This window comes from Ictalurus furcatus, chromosome 2, assembly GCF_023375685.1.
Source record: "Ictalurus furcatus strain D&B chromosome 2, Billie_1.0, whole genome shotgun sequence".
NCBI lineage: Eukaryota > Metazoa > Chordata > Actinopteri > Siluriformes > Ictaluridae > Ictalurus > Ictalurus furcatus.
Genome location: NC_071256.1, coordinates 30,468,390 through 30,484,260, shown reverse-complemented (window position 1 = coordinate 30,484,260; position 15,871 = coordinate 30,468,390). Strand labels below are relative to the sequence as shown.

At 40.0% G+C, this 15,871-nt stretch overlaps 1 protein-coding gene across 1 annotated transcript; it reads right to left on the bottom strand.

Annotated features, from left to right (window-relative positions):
* Window positions 1–2,387: 2,387 nt before the first annotated feature.
* Window positions 2,388–15,292, bottom strand: tlcd3ba (TLC domain containing 3Ba). Its single transcript, XM_053614121.1, has 8 exons — window positions 14,108–15,292; window positions 13,784–13,897; window positions 10,905–11,065; window positions 9,658–9,741; window positions 8,577–8,793; window positions 6,506–6,601; window positions 3,555–3,664; window positions 2,388–3,174 (listed from the first exon to the last, which is right to left on the bottom strand). Exons 3-8 carry the CDS (start codon window positions 11,027–11,029, stop codon window positions 2,922–2,924), a joined length of 885 nt encoding a protein of 294 aa, XP_053470096.1. The 5' UTR covers window positions 11,030–11,065; window positions 13,784–13,897; window positions 14,108–15,292; the 3' UTR covers window positions 2,388–2,921.
* Window positions 15,293–15,871: the final 579 nt, after the last annotated feature.

Below are 15,871 nucleotides of genomic sequence, written 5' to 3'. Positions count from 1 at the left end.
TCAGTCCAATCAGCACAAATTTCCGTTTCCTTTAATACATTTATGGTGTAATTGCACTGAACAGTGGCCCAAGAGCTTCCAAAAGAAAACTCTGTGTTACTCAGTACTAAGAGCATGCTCTAATAACGCTGTTGAGTATATCAAGATTGGCATGCTGTTTTTGATATCAGTGCATACTGTATCATACACGCATACAGTGACAAGAGTGCCAATAAAAAGAGGTCTCACACACAGTGCTAGAGTACAGAAGAAGACAGTAGAGTATATTGTAGCTGAGAGGATGAGTACAGGAGTGCTTTCAGCCAGGCACCACAGATGTCCACTCAACAGAACATTTAGATGTATTCATATGTACATTCAGTCTTCTCAAAATAAATAAGATAAATTACTAAAATAAATAAATCATAAATCAATAAACGCAACTTTTTTTTTTCCCCCCCCATTCACTTGACACTCCATTTCCTTCCCCCTATAGAGGGTCCCTTGTCATTCTGCAAACAGACAGGGCACAGCATAACAGAGCTCAGACTGGAAGCTCTACAGTAGTAAACCTGTTCTATTAATGAGATCCATGTAGGATTTATGATTTCCTTTCAAACATGGCAATGCTGTTCATGTTCCAATGGACAGAACTATCCAATCATAGTACATACAGGTGACAAATTAAAGGAAAAACCAGAGGCTCTGTTATGCATGGTTTGCTTCCACATGCCCCCTTAGAGGGAAATGGAAATCAATGCAAACTTGTCCTGATTGATCAACTTTATCCACTGACGAAACATTTCTATCCTGACAGGAGTGGTCTCTTCTGGGATGACCACACCCCAATCCATAGGGCATGAGGACTCACTGGTCTGATGGGGATGAAAAATGATGTAAATCATATGTTATGACCTTCACAGTCTGCAGATCTCAACCCAATTGAACGCCTATAGGAGACTTTGGACCAGCGTGCTCATGCTCTCCACCATCATCATCAAAACACTAATTGAAGGAATATCTTTTAGAAGAGTGGTGTTCATGATCATCCCTAAAGTACAGTTCCAGAGACGTGTAGGATCAATGCCACGGTACACTGAAGCTCACCTGGTGGCTTAACACCTCACTAAGAACGTTTTTACTTCAATTTATCACCCGTCCATGAATTAAAAGAAAGCCATTTTAGCTACATAGATGGCATTCAGTACATGGAATAAATAAGTCAAATGATATAATAAATAATAAAATGTAGCAGTGGTTAAAACTTAAAGGAATACTTCTGTGTTTTTCCAAGTTAATCTCTATCCATGGCATCTGTAGCATGTGTGTTTACCACAGACAGTCATTTCTATAGTCGTTGAATTATTTCAATAAATACATACGCTTTCATACATTGTTCAGTTGAAAATGAAGTGCTCCAGCAACTGAGTGTTGTATACAGCTACAAAAGAACAGTCTTTAACAGTCTAATGGTTTTTCTGATGTCTGTCTCATCCACAGAGTGTAACGGTTGTCTTACTGGCTGTCCATTATAAGACGTCCATTATAAGTTAGTTGAGTCAACATGTTTTCCGTTCTTTTCTTAGTACAGGAAAACATCTTGTCCATGGAAACTGCACATGCGCTACAGATAGTGTGAACAGTGAATAGGTTGAAAAAATGCAGGAGTATTCCTTTAAGGAACTTTGATCCAGTAAATGTGCAAAGTCCTCTCCTTCATTGCAGTGCAGTGTATTTCCTGCTAGCAGCTCAGTGGTGCAGAGACCTGCCCAGCACCCATCACAATTTAACGTCTGTTCCTGAAGCACACATATAACGTAACAGTACATGCTGCCTTGCCGATCTCCCATATATTACTCTTTTGGTCCGAATAACATTATGGTGAGAAAAGCAAAGCGTGAACCCGAAGCAGAAGTTTAAAGGCAGTGTGTCAACAGTCCTTCGAACTTCAACACCAAAGCCCTGCTAGGTTATTTTAAGCTCAATATGTAGGTCGTGATCACTGAAAACGGTAACAGAAGCTTCATATTATAACAGGTGCAATGGGGCTTTCGAAAACCCCTGGAGCTCCCCTCGGTGCTTTAGAGAAAGGGCTCAGGGTGAAAAGCCTGACTCTGGAGAGACTATAGAATTTTTTATAGATATTTTTTTTCCTTTTCTGAAGTCAAATTCGAGGCAGCTATTAGTTTATATGTGATCCGGTCATAATAAATTATAAAAGCAGATAAATTAGGTGGGTAATAATTCAACTTAAAACATTGAACATAAATAATAATTCGTTCAAAATAAATAATTCAAACTAAAGAAATTGACACTAGATATTTGCTGTACACCCTGACAGAAAAGCTGTTCCCTTTTCTTTCTATGAAATAATAAACTGAACAGTCAAAGAGAGTGGACTAGGAAGGAGAAACTAAAGAGAGAAAGAGTATCCTCTCTCCATTACTCGCTCATCACATTTCTGTTAATGGTGGTTTAGTAGTTTGGAATACGAACATGCCCGCAGCTTTCATCTGTTGTTTCTGCAAACTAGTATGAGAATGGTCATGTACAAATGATAAGTGCTTGTGTACATTATATTACATACCCCTTCCCCAACGGTTTGAAATTCAGTCAAGGAATATATAACTGGGATGAAGAATACAATCCGAACGTCTGTTCGCATCCGGAGGTTTTACATTAGGAGTATGAAACAGGCTTTACTAGCATGCTCTTGCAATTCCTCAGAGGGAAACAAAGAATGGAGATGATCATCTTCAGACTCTCTGTCTCGTTCTCCCTCTGATTTCTCTGCCATTGTCTTTTATCTTCCACCACCTAATGGAGCAGCAGGACATTTACTATTTGTAATATATTAGTATTTAACCTCAGGTTTCCCATTATTATCTGAGGCCTAAAAACAACCTCTAAACAATCTTTCACTTCCAGCCCCTCTGTGTCTCTCAGTGCGTGTTAGGCTCTCTTTCTGTGTCACAGGGACTGTAGCCATTGGCTGGGGGCATGATAGGGGTTTTGGGCTCGGAGTCCCTACTGACTGGGCGACGATGATGGCGAGAGGCCCGGGTGAAGAGGCGAAAGGCTCCCCTGCAGATCAGACCGAACCAGTACACCTGCGGAGCCATGAGCAGAGCAGCACCCATGTTATACTGCCACGGAATGGACAGCGGTACCTTGTACAGGGGGATATCCGCATACCTGTCACACACACACACACACACACACACACACACACACAGATTTGCATGAGTTTACTGGGGCAATGGAATCACGTATCATGCTAATGACAAGAGATGAAACATTTACACTGCCATTTTTTTCCATTTTTTTGCATAGCAGATACATTTATTTCTTCAAAGACCCCTGGCTGTTTTAGAGTGACACCATTCAGAAAATCCAAGAACAATGATAGAACATTAAACAAAAGCTCCTTATGATACATTGATATGAATTGTGCATTATCAAAGGGAAGAAGTGTGATACCCGAGTTTGTTTCTTTTTTATACCATACCCAAGGCACATAACCCCTGTTCCAAAAACTGATTAATGCTAAAGGAAGTGTATGAGAGAGAACATACCTGCCATAGGCGTAGTAGAGGTAGGGGAAGAGAAGAACTCGACAGACGAAAAAAGTTATCAGCATGAGTGCTCCATTAACTTTATGAAGGAGCGTGTGCTGCTGCTTGTACTAAAGCATGGGAAGAAAGACAGAGAAAGCAAGAAAAAGGACGATACAGGGGTGAGTACCAGGCAAGCTTTTGAAAGGAGAATATCATCATGAGGCCCAACAGTGTGAGGTACATTGCTGTGTCTTCTTAAGAGTATAGGAGAAGGCAGTGCTGACAAGAAAGCTTACAAGAAAGAGGTAAAGATCTACATGTACAAAAAAGAATGCATTTGAGCAAACTGAGATTCGAGCGTGCTTGATAATGGAGGCCACAATCCAAAAAGAAAGCATATTAGTAAGTAGGATACAGAGAAGGAAAATGGCTGATACAGCAAATGTTGTTGGGTAGATGAATGTGTGATGGAGAAATTGCCATTGGATAGATGAGTTGATGGATAAAGTGGTGTTGGTAGATGAAGGAGTGATGAATAAAGCAGTTCTGGGTAAATGAATGTGTGATGGAAAAAGGAGTGTTGGGTAGATGAGTTGATGGATGAAGGAGTGTTGGGTAGATGAGTGTGTGATGGAGAAAGGAGTGTTGGGTAGATGAGTTGATGGATAAAGGAGTGTTGAGTAGATGAGTGTGTGATGAGAAAGGAGTGTTGGGTAGATGAGTTGATGGATGAAGGAGTGTTGGGTAGATGAGTGTGTGATGGAGAAAGGAGTGTTGGGTAGATGAGTGTGTGATGGATAAAGGAGTGTTGGGTAGATGAGTGTGTGATGGAGAAAGGAGTGTTGGGTAGATGAGTTGATGGAGAAAGGAGTGTTGGGTAGATGAGTGTGTGATGGAGAAAGGAGTGTTGGGTAGATGAGTGTGTGATGAGAAAGGAGTGTTGGGTAGATGAGTTGATGGAGAAAGGAGTGTTGGGTAGATGAGTGTGTGATGGAGAAAGGAGTGTTGGGTAGATGAGTTGATGGATGGAGTGTTGGGTAGATGAGTGTGTGATGGAGAAAATGGTGTTGGGTAGATGAGTTGATGGATGAAGGAGTGTTGGGTAGATGAGTGTGTGATGGAGAAAATGGTGTTGGGTAGATGAGTGTGTGATGAGAAAGGAGTGTTGGGTAGATGAGTTGATGGAGAAAGGAGTGTTGGGTAGATGAGTGTGTGATGGAGAAAGGAGTGTTGGGTAGATGAGTTGATGGAGAAAGGAGTGTTGGGTAGATGAGTGTGTGATGGAGAAAGGAGTGTTGGGTAGATGAGTTGATGGATGAAGGAGTGTTGGGTAGATGAGTGTGTGATGGAGAAAGGAGTGTTGGGTAGATGAGTTGATGGATGAAGGAGTGTTGGGTAGATGAGTGTGTGATGGAGAAAAGAGTGTTGGGTAGATGAGTTGATGGATGAAGGAGTGTTGGGTAGATGAGTGTGTGATGGAGAAAAGAGTGTTGGGTAGATGAGTTGATGGATGAAGGAGTGTTGGGTAGATGAGTGTGTGATGGAGAAAATGGTGTTGGGTAGATGAGTGTGTGATGGAGAAAGGAGTGTTGGGTAGATGAGTGTGTGATGGAGAAAGGAGTGTTGGGTAGATGAGTGTGTGATGGAGAAAGGAGTGTTGGGTAGATGAGTTGATGGATGAAGGAGTGTTGGGTAGATGAGTGTGTGATGGAGAAAGGAGTGTTGGGTAGATGAGTTGATGGATGAAGGAGTGTTGGGTAGATGAGTGTGTGATGAGAAAGGAGTGTTGGGTAGATGAGTGTGTGATGGAGAAAGGAGTGTTGGGTAGATGAGTTGATGGATGAAGGAGTGTTGGGTAGATGAGTGTGTGATGAGAAAGGAGTGTTGGGTAGATGAGTGTGTGATGGAGAAAGGAGTGTTGGGTAGATGAGTTGATGGATGAAGGAGTGTTGGGTAGATGAGTGTGTGATGGAGAAAGGAGTGTTGGGTAGATGAGTTGATGGATAAAGGAGTGTTGAGTAGATGAGTGTGTGATGAGAAAGGAGTGTTGGGTAGATGAGTTGATGGAGAAAGGAGTGTTGGGTAGATGAGTGTGTGATGGAGAAAATGGTGTTGGGTAGATGAGTTGATGGAGAAAGGAGTGTTGGGTAGATGAGTGTGTGATGGAGAAAGGAGTGTTGGGTAGATGAGTGTGTGATGGAGAAAGGAGTGTTGGGTAGATGAGTGTGTGATGGAGAAAGGAGTGTTGGGTAGATGAGTGTGTGATGGATGAAGGAGTGTTGGGTAGATGAGTGTGTGATGGAGAAAGGAGTGTTGGGTAGATGAGTGTGTGATGGAGAAAGGAGTGTTGGGTAGATGAGTGTGTGATGGAGAAAGGAGTGTTTGGTAGATGAGTGTGTGATGGAGAAAGGAGTGTTGGGTAGATGAGTGTGTGATGGAGAAAGGAGTGTTGGGTAGATGAGTGTGTGATGGAGAAAGGAGTGTTTGGTAGATGAGTGTGTGATGGAGAAAGGAGTGTTGGGTAGATGAGTGTGTGATGGAGAAAGGAGTGTTGGGTAGATGAGTGTGTGATGGAGAAAGGAGTGTTGGGTAGATGAGTGTGTGATGGAGAAAGGAGTGTTTGGTAGATGAGTGTGTGATGGAGAAAATGGTGTTGGTAGATGAGTTGATGGATAAAGGAGTGTTGGGTAGATGAGTTGATGGATAAAGGAATGTTGGGTAGATGAGTTGATGGATAAAGGAGTGTTGGGTAGATGAATGTGTGATCGATAAAGTGGTGTGGGGTAGAGGAATTCAAAAATAAAGTGATGTTGAGTAGATGAGTTGATGGATAAAGTGGTGTTGGGTAGATGAATGCTTGACGGAGAAAGTAGTGTTGATAGATGAGTTGATGGATACAGAAGTGTTGTGCAGTTACAGTAGCACTGGATAGGTTAGTGTTGGGTACAAAGGCCGTGTTGGGAAAGTACCTGAATGAGTACTTTTCCCAAGCAAACAGACGGAGTGCTGAGTTCAGCTAGGAACATGACACCTTGGAAATAATCCCCCTTTCCTTGTCGCCAGAACTGAAAAAAAAGAAAAAAGAAACCATTTTCATTTTCACCAAATATTATTCAAATATTACTCAGTACTCCAATTTAAATCTATACTTAGCAATATCAAAAACTCATTTGTAAGTGCAATGTTTTTTAATGAGAAAATACCATTATGGATAAGATGGATCAAAGATAACCTTTGTAAATAAAAATGCCTTGCAATGTTTATGTGCAAAAAGTTTAAATACTAGAACAGCAGTCTATCCTGAAGTGATCGTTACTATGCTTTATTTTCTCCAATGGCTCCACCCTTGGCTCCACAATAAGAACTCAGAAGTGTCTCCATCCATAGGAGTCTAAAGTAACAGTCTTTTGGAATGCACTTAATGTCTAGTTTCATTTCATAAACCCAAAGCTGCTGTTCTACTGCCACACAATCATTGACACCGATGTACACAGAAGCAAATATCACAGTTTAATAATGAACACATGGTCTGAACAATAAAACATCCTGACACTGTCACCCATTTTATTTAAGAGCTGCTGTTCATATAGCCCAAACTTGTACATTTACAGAAGGCAAAAAAATACAAATACATGAGTTATGAGCTGAGCTGTTTACTGATGTAATAATAAAAATTTAAAAAAGCACATCACAGACCTATACAACTATAATATTTCATACTTGAGCTTGACCTACATTGATAGGAAATGCCCATCTGTTTCTGCAGCCATTTTCTTATTCAGAAAAACAACACCACAAAGGATCTTAGGAGCAAAGTGTCAGTCAGTTGTTCCCTTAGAAAACGGACCTTTTTGACACGTCCTTTTCAATAAATATATCTTTCGGGTTATAAACAGTGTTTCCACTTCAAAGTGCCCCGTCTAGGGTTCATCACCTCAGTGTTTTTTCCTGATCTCCGCTGCACTTCCTATATTAACCAATGGCAACAGTGACAACAAATGCAGGATATACCTACTAAAACCTGTGCTGGGATTTTGAGGGCCAGACCCACAGGAACTTGCTGATCAGAAATCCACAATCCAGACCCTAGAAATAATTCTGAACGCGTGAACAGTGCACGTTATCAAAAGTCTTACATCTCATGATGTCGCACGGTTGACAGACAGTTCATGCCTAAGCTTCCATGGATGTTAGTAGAGAGTGAGAATGTTGACCAAGACAAGAAAAAGAAAATATCCAAACCGTAGCTAAAAATGAGGTCGCATACTGCTGCTGCTGTTGCTTGTCATTCTTATAAATAGCATTTTTATCCCCAGACTTTCCACCTCAATCAGTCTCATTCATTAATGCACTATAGCCACATACTAAAAAGACACACTAAATCAAATCAGTTAAACTGCCTTATTTTAAACAGCTCCCTTTCCCCCAGTTTCTTCATTGTTGTGACAGCGCTCAGACATTTTCCAGTTGTTTCCATATAACGATCAAATAAACATATTAAAATAAGAAAGCAGGATGTCAGGATTAGGCATACTTGGCAGGGAAACAGGCATGACTGTAAACCCGATATGAAAGATGCAGTAAAAATGTTTATGGAGGCTAAAACTTTGGTTAAGATATTGGACTTCTGAACGGAAGGTCATGAGTTCAAATGCCAGCACTGCCAAACTGCCACTGCTGGGCCCTTGAGCAAGGCCCTTAACTCTCACTGCTCAGTTGTATAAAAAAAAATTAGATTATTTTAAGTCGCTCTGGATAAAGGCATCTACCAAATGCCATAAATGTAATGTAATGTAAAATTAGGCAACCGTTGCATCATAGACATGAAGTGTTGAGTGGCTCGTGCTAATCGAGGTCTCTGAATAATTGCTTTTGCATAGAAATAACTAAATAGGAAAAGGGTAATGGAATTCCAACATTTATATTTTAGATTACATATTATTATTATCATTATTTATTTATTTATTTATTTATATTTTTTTAAAACTGACCACCACAAAACACCTCGCTGAAATATGAGCGATCCTCTTTCCAACTCACCACAGACACAGGGAAGCAGACAGTAACCATGACAACGTGATGAAGCACCATGAGAAACTCTCGCCACAGGTAGCTGCGAATCACCGTGCTGATTTTTGGTGCATCCTCCTCATGACCTTTGACTTGTATCTTGTACCAGTAGCACAGGAACATGGCGTAGATGTCATAGATAAAGTAAGGGACCGCAAACAGGATGTAGGTGCTAGTGAGCCAGTGCCTGTAGACAAAGAAGACAAACCACAAGAGGAGAAGAAGTGAGGGGGGGGAAGACAAATAGCCATGTCTGTCATGTCTGTCACGCAGTTCAATGCATTGTTGAGGTTTGAATAACCACTGCCTACCTATTATTCCAGTGCTTGACATTAAATGCCACTGAGAGCTGCTGTGTGGATTCTACTTTAGGACTGCACACCTGTCCAAACATGGCCAGCATAATGCAGCACAGGGAAGGAGGGGCCATGGCACTATTCAAACTAACCACTGCTCTCACTTTTCCTCAACTTTGACTATGCAAATCAACATCCGGAATGTTCTCCTTTCGCATCCTCGCTCTCTTGTCCACTTTCCCTTTCTGGTCCATGCCTCCTTATCCACCTACGCATATGCACATATTGCAGCTGAGCAATAAATCGAGGGCCTGACTGAAGCCGTGACAAAGTGAAATCCACTGCAGCGTCGGAGTCTCAGACAGCTCTGCTTCATCGCATTGCTGTGGCCATTACAACGCCACAGTGGATTTACAGAGGAAAACTAATTAGGTTGAGATCCTATTTTGATTAGAGGGACACAAGGTGAGCTGAAGGCACATTCTTAGAAAAACCCGTTTTACACAACTTTACACTAACATGCATATAGACCTGTATCCTGTAGGTTTCTGCACTGGAGAAACTAAAGAAATTTACACTGAAGTTCACGAAAACAAAAAATCTATAGATGTTCACCTCCACAATGCTACATGCTACAGTCTTTATTAATTACATAATCACATTACAATTAGCGCTATGATATACTGGTAATACAAGTAATACAACGTAAATTCTGAATAAATATCTAAACAACGGCCTTTAGATCAAACACCTACTGGTCCTCAATGATGTCTTCGCAAGATGATGCGATGATGAACCCAGCTGAGGAAGCCAGGACTGCTTGAATGGAAGACACTAGCCTGTAAAAATGCAGAAAGAATCAATCAGATCAAACCATTCCAGACTTTCCTGTAAGAGAGAAACAATAAAATACTATTAAAAATGTGATGTTTGGAATAAGACATGACGGGCTGTGCTATTACAGGAAAATAGTGACTATGTGGTGTGATTATGTTACACTAACAGCATGTCTAAAAGTATTTGTCTTATAAAATGCCATTTGGCAACAATTTTTTTTATCAATTAAAGAATGACACGATAAGGAGTCTTTACTGATCACATATACATATGCATAGTGAAATTCTTTTCTTCGAATACCCCAGCATGTTAGGAAGCTGGGGTCAGAGCGCAGGGTCAGCCATGATACAGCACCCCTGGCGCAGAGAGCGTTAAGGGCCTTGCTCAAGGGCCCAACAGTGGCAGCTTGGCAGCGCTGGGGCCTGAACCCCCGACCTTCTGATCAGTAACCCAGAGCCTTAACTGCTAAGCCACCACAAATTTTTTTTAGCTACAGTTAGTGTTGTGGACCGTCTGTGAAATCCTGTTATCACTTATGTTACTGCAGCCCTACCAGCCTCTCTTATTTCTCTGTCTCAATGTTAAAAACACAAAGTACTAAAGATTTTGCTGTGGCGGAAAACGTACTGACTGTTACGAAGCACTGACAATGGATCATAACACATTTTTCTTTTTTAAACATGACTTAGTGAAGCAGTATATTTAGCAAGGGAAATACTGAATAGCTGGACTTGTTTAATCCACTTGAATTTAATTAGGTTGTAAAAAGTGGGACCTGGCTCAGGGTATGGGAAAGGAAAGGTAAAACTCGACATTATCAGTTGACGTTATTTGCGCATGCGGGCAATGTGCAGTCAAAAATCAGAAGGTGTTTTGATGGAAGATGAGAAAAAATGATAATTTTATCACAGTATCAAGTAACTGATACAGATGAACTGTGTACAATATCACCAGGATCTAATGTGGTTAAAAAGGTTGGTTTTGATTTCAGATGCCTTATATAGAATATACTATCATGCAGTCTGTGTGATTTATATTCTTGATGAATACATCCATCTTCTCCATCTTCTCTCGCGCTACGCACAGCGCAATCACAGCATGTCGGCTTATCTCACAGAAAAACCGACTGTCCGTGTCATGTGTTTAAGACTAACTCGATATGTACCTTGCGGAGACGATGACGGCGTCGGCCTCGCTCCACTTCAGCCTTGGCGCTTGTTTCAGACATCGCTTAAACAGCAGGAAAAGGCCTGGGAAGAATACGGAGCCGACTGCTAGGAAGCTGAGCATGGTCCTTGCAATACTGCTCTGCTTCTTCGTCTATCTCTGAGAAGTGGAATGATAGGCTTTAAGACACATCCCTACATTGGAAAAACCAAAGCTGATTTACATATAAATGAACAAATGTTACCCAACTAATTTTGTATATGGAAATAAATATTATACTGTGAAAAGACATGGAGATCACTTAAAGCAATACCATTCAAACAGTGTGGTTGTGAAGTACTAGCAGAATATTCTCACACATCCTTACTCCTTATTATCACACATCCTTATTGTGTAGTATGTAATTACAGATTAAATATATACTGTAATAAATATACTTCTAAGAAAATGCATTTGCTTCTGTTAGATTTCCATGTATCTCAGGAATATAATTATTATGTCTTCCAGACCTCCGTCAGCCCTTTCAGCCTGTTCTACGATTACTTCTATTAACTCTACTCTCAGTTCTGTGCTGCTATGAGCTAGAAAGTGTGGTTTACCGTGGAGCGTTCAGGCCTGGGGGGGTCTAAAATGAACACACACTGACTTCATGCATGCTCACACAGACATCCCACTTTATTCATGCAGAGCAGAAGTATTTATACACATTGATAACGGCAGTGCGTGGACGGTTTCTACTGGTGCAGAGGCCAGACAGATAGACAAAACACACAGTGCACAGGGTCATACTACAAAATAAGTCTACATGTGTCAGCTATATTAAAGGTTGGCAGTTAATCAGCTTACTCAAAGAGGTTATTAAATATATACATTCATCATAGGTATTTGATAGCACAGAGACACACAAACAGAAACTATAACCCAGAATTCCCCGTATCCAAGGTGTCTTAATACAGTTCAAAATATAAGAGTACACGATATAAGAGAATTTCCTTTCAGCTTCGCTTTTTACTTGGTCAGTTTTATTTACTTAATTAAGAATTTTGAAAAATGGACGTAATTAAAGAAAGTACAAGTCTAGATTTTGGAAGGCCACATAAACCTCTAGTGAAATGTTTATTGATTTAATTATTTTTGCGATCTGCAAAATAAATAAATAAATAATAATTAATTAAAAGCTCTATACAGTTGAGTGCATCCCCCATACTTGCGGGTTTTAAAACTTGGAAATGTACCAATTTATGTACAATTTATTTCTGCAGTAGGATGAAAACATGAGGCATAACTGAATTTAACGTTAAATTTAACACATAAAGAAAACAATGAAAAAACTAAACAAAACCTTTACCACAGCCCTGTCTTCCGACCTGGGTTGATGAACTTCAAACTTACTATGTAAAAGTACCAGCAAATAAAGGTACTTTTAATTCTTTTTCACTCAGTCACGTAATGTCATGTATGTCCAGAGTCCAGCATACCAGGAGCAACTCATCAGTCAATGAGGAGGTTTTGTAAGAACAGAGAAATCTACAGTGGCCTTTCAACATGAATGCTCTGAGTTGGGAAACCCTGCTTTAATCCATGTTCAGTAGGGGGGGGTTACCAAAATAGACTCGGAAAGGATTAGTCTGCTGGAGATTTTGTAAGATTACTGCATGGAATGAGGGAGGGGGTGTCAGATGTACGGAGGAAGAGAGAGAGAACAGAGCAAGAGAGAGAGAGAGAGTAAATTGGTTAAATCTAAAACACTGACCATAAAGCTCGCTGTTTTAAGAAAGTAAAAACACCAGAATCAGAACGAATGAAAGAAACGTTCATAAAATTTCATATCCATCCACCATCTTCATGGTACCACTAAGTGCCATTCTCTCCTTCCACATTCACCCTATCCTCTTTCTTTCTTTCCTTCTTGCAGCATTTGACATTGGATCATAAATTATGATCACTAAAGTTAGCTTTCACGAAAGTGGCCATTTTTCCCCACTTTCTAACTTGAACACACAGAGCTCTGAAATGACATACTTCAGTCACATCGTTCAGAGTTTAGACTTCCCACGTCTGAGTTAAGTCAAATGCAGCAAGAACGAAAGAAACAAACAAACAAAGCTTGTACCTCAAAATTTCCAAACTCCGAGATTAGTCGGTTAAATCTATGACAATGACCTCAAAGCTCGCTGTTTTAAGAAAGTAAAAACATCACAAACCTATGATCACTCAAGTTAGCTTTGCATGAAAGCATCCATGTTTTTCCTCCCCACTTTGTAACTCGAACATGCTGAGCTCGGAAATTAAATAATTCGGTTATGTAATTCAGAATTCAGAGATTAGGCTTCCTACTTCTCAGTTAAGTCAAATGCAGCAAGAAAGAAAGAAACAAAAAAAGAAAGAAAGCTTGTAACTCAGAATTTCCAAACTCGAAGATTAGTTGTTTAATTATATAACACTGACCATACAGCTTGCTGTTTTAAGAAAGTAAATATATCATAAACATATGATCACTAAAGCGTCCATTATTTCCTCACTTTGAAACTCACACACACCGAACTCGAAAATGACTTAATTCAGAGTTCAGATTTCCCACTTCTGAGTTAAGTCAAATTCATAAAGAAAGAAAGAAAGAAAGAAAGAAAGAGGACGGGGTGGATGTGGAAGAAAGGATGGCACTGAGTGGTACCCTGAACAGGATGGATGGATATAAGGGAGTGGATTGTTCCCTTTCTACAGCAACACCACACATGAACACAGGCCTCCACACACTGCAGGAAAACCCACTGTAGCACAACAGCAGCACATCATCACACTCATTAAAAAAAAAACAAGGGATACAAATGAAATATGAAAGTGAAATAAAAGCAAATATTAAGAAATGTTACGCACTAAAGTTGGCAGAAACGCCCTGAAGGAATCAGCAGTAACGTGAAGTGTTGACGGAGCAAAACCATGGTGTTTGTTTCTGCATTGCAGCCTCAGACGGGACAGCTTCATTAATTCCTGATACACACACACACACACACACACACACACACACACACACCAGACCAGAACTTCAACCAGCAGGCTATTTTTATCACCAAAACAAACGCATAATAACAAGAAACTATTTATAATTTAAAAAAATATATTTATTTAAATGGACATTGTTGTAAATTTAAAGCATTAAAACCTTGGCTAGCTAAGCAAGGTGCATTACTCATCACTTACTGGACTATTGGCACAATGACAAAAAAAAATTATAGAAATATTATAAGTGATGATTTTAAGACATCTGAATAAACACCGTAAATCCTAGTACAAACTCCTGCATTTGAATCTAATGCTGCTTTATGAGTACCACACAGCATGTCTGTAGTTAATAGCTAGCTAACAGAGTAGCGCAATGCTTCCTATTGTTTCCATGGCACTGCATCTCCATCATCAGTCCGGCAGCGCGTGCGGCAAAGCAAAGGCAAGCTGTTAACGCTGCGCATAAACACACACACACACACACACACACACACACGTTGGCCTTCCTCAAAGCCTTAAAGCGGGGTTTTATTTATTTATTTTTATAAATAATGCCTCTCCCTGCGCCCCTGAGAAGAATAAAAACACATAAGAGGGAAAATCGCGAGCCTCGGAATGAATCACATGGTTGATGAATGGAGGCCGCGCGCCTTCTCGAGACGCTCCTGTTACAGGATTCAGGACGTTCAGGATCTTTTGTTCGAGGTACAACAAGCGCCAGTTCACACAAAAGCCGCGGATCTATCAGATTTAAGTAGATGACAGTTATCTGCTGTAGTGAGAAGACAGACCCGATATCAAAGCCAAAGCAATAACGGGAGACATTTACACCGGAGCCGGTGCTCGCGCACAAACCTTGATTGAAGTCCACGTGAGTCTAAATCGAGTTTCCACACGGTATTAAAAAAAATGTAAATAAAAAAAAGAGAAACAAATCAAAAGATCAGAATTACAAAGCTAGGAGTGAGCTGAGACAACGTGACGCGCCATGGACGCCTCCCAAACCTCACTCAATTAAACATCTAGTGCACTACTTAGCTCATAGAGGACATTACCGCAGTGGAGTGGACCTGCGCAGGGAGCACAGAAGCGTTCAGGACTCGGCCGCGTTCAGCATCACAGAGAGGCAACGATAACCAGCATAGGTGGCTTTCACAAGCATCCGCCTCCTCCTCCACGTTTATCCTCCATAATAACACAGCGCTCTATAGGTCTAACTCCTGTTACATGCTAATGAACAACACTCGTATTCGCCCACAGTTATCATTATCATTCCTGCAGCAACTAGTCACACATCCTATCACATCCCATCCCATCCCATCACCCCAGTGAGATCAGTCATGCTGGATTAGATAATGAGCAGTCCTGAGCATTAATAGCATTATAGCTAACAATCTGCTAGAGTCAGAGGACAAGCAGCTCACGACACTGACATATAGGCAAACCTATATTACCTAACATTATTTACAGTATGTAGCACTAACACACCATGAAGGTCATCATGACTGTACAGGAAGGTTAACAAGCAAGTAAAGCTTGTGTAAGCTGTGTATGTAAAAATTGTATATATATATATATATATATATATATATATATATATATATATATATATATATATATATATATATACACACACAATTTATAATCTATAAAAATCTATCTATCTATATATATAGGATAATAATAATAATTATATATATATACATATATGTATATATAATAATAATTATTATTATTATCATTATTATTATTATTGTTACCAAAACACAATGACAAATATGAACTGCTGCCTTAAAACTTTCTATCTATCTATCTATCTATCTATACATCTATCTATCTATCTATCTATATCAGATAGATAGATAGATAGAAAGTTTTTAGGCAGTAGTTAATATTTGTCATTGTATTTTGGTTTTATATATATATATATATAACCAAATCACAATGACAAATATGGTTCCA

Bases quoted from the DNA above. Each gene is read 5' to 3' on its own strand.
- tlcd3ba (XM_053614121.1), bottom strand. From the start codon at position 11,029: ATGCTCAGCTTCCTAGCAGTCGGCTCCGTATTCTTCCCAGGCCTTTTC. The intron at 8,794-9,657 runs GTAGGTGTTTGA...CTTTGTCTACAG, and splicing joins GAAGACATCATTGAGGACCA to GCACTGGCTCACTAGCACCT. The intron at 6,602-8,576 runs GTGAGTTGGAAA...CTTTTTTTTCAG, and splicing joins TCTGCTTCCCTGTGTCTGTG to TTCTGGCGACAAGGAAAGGG.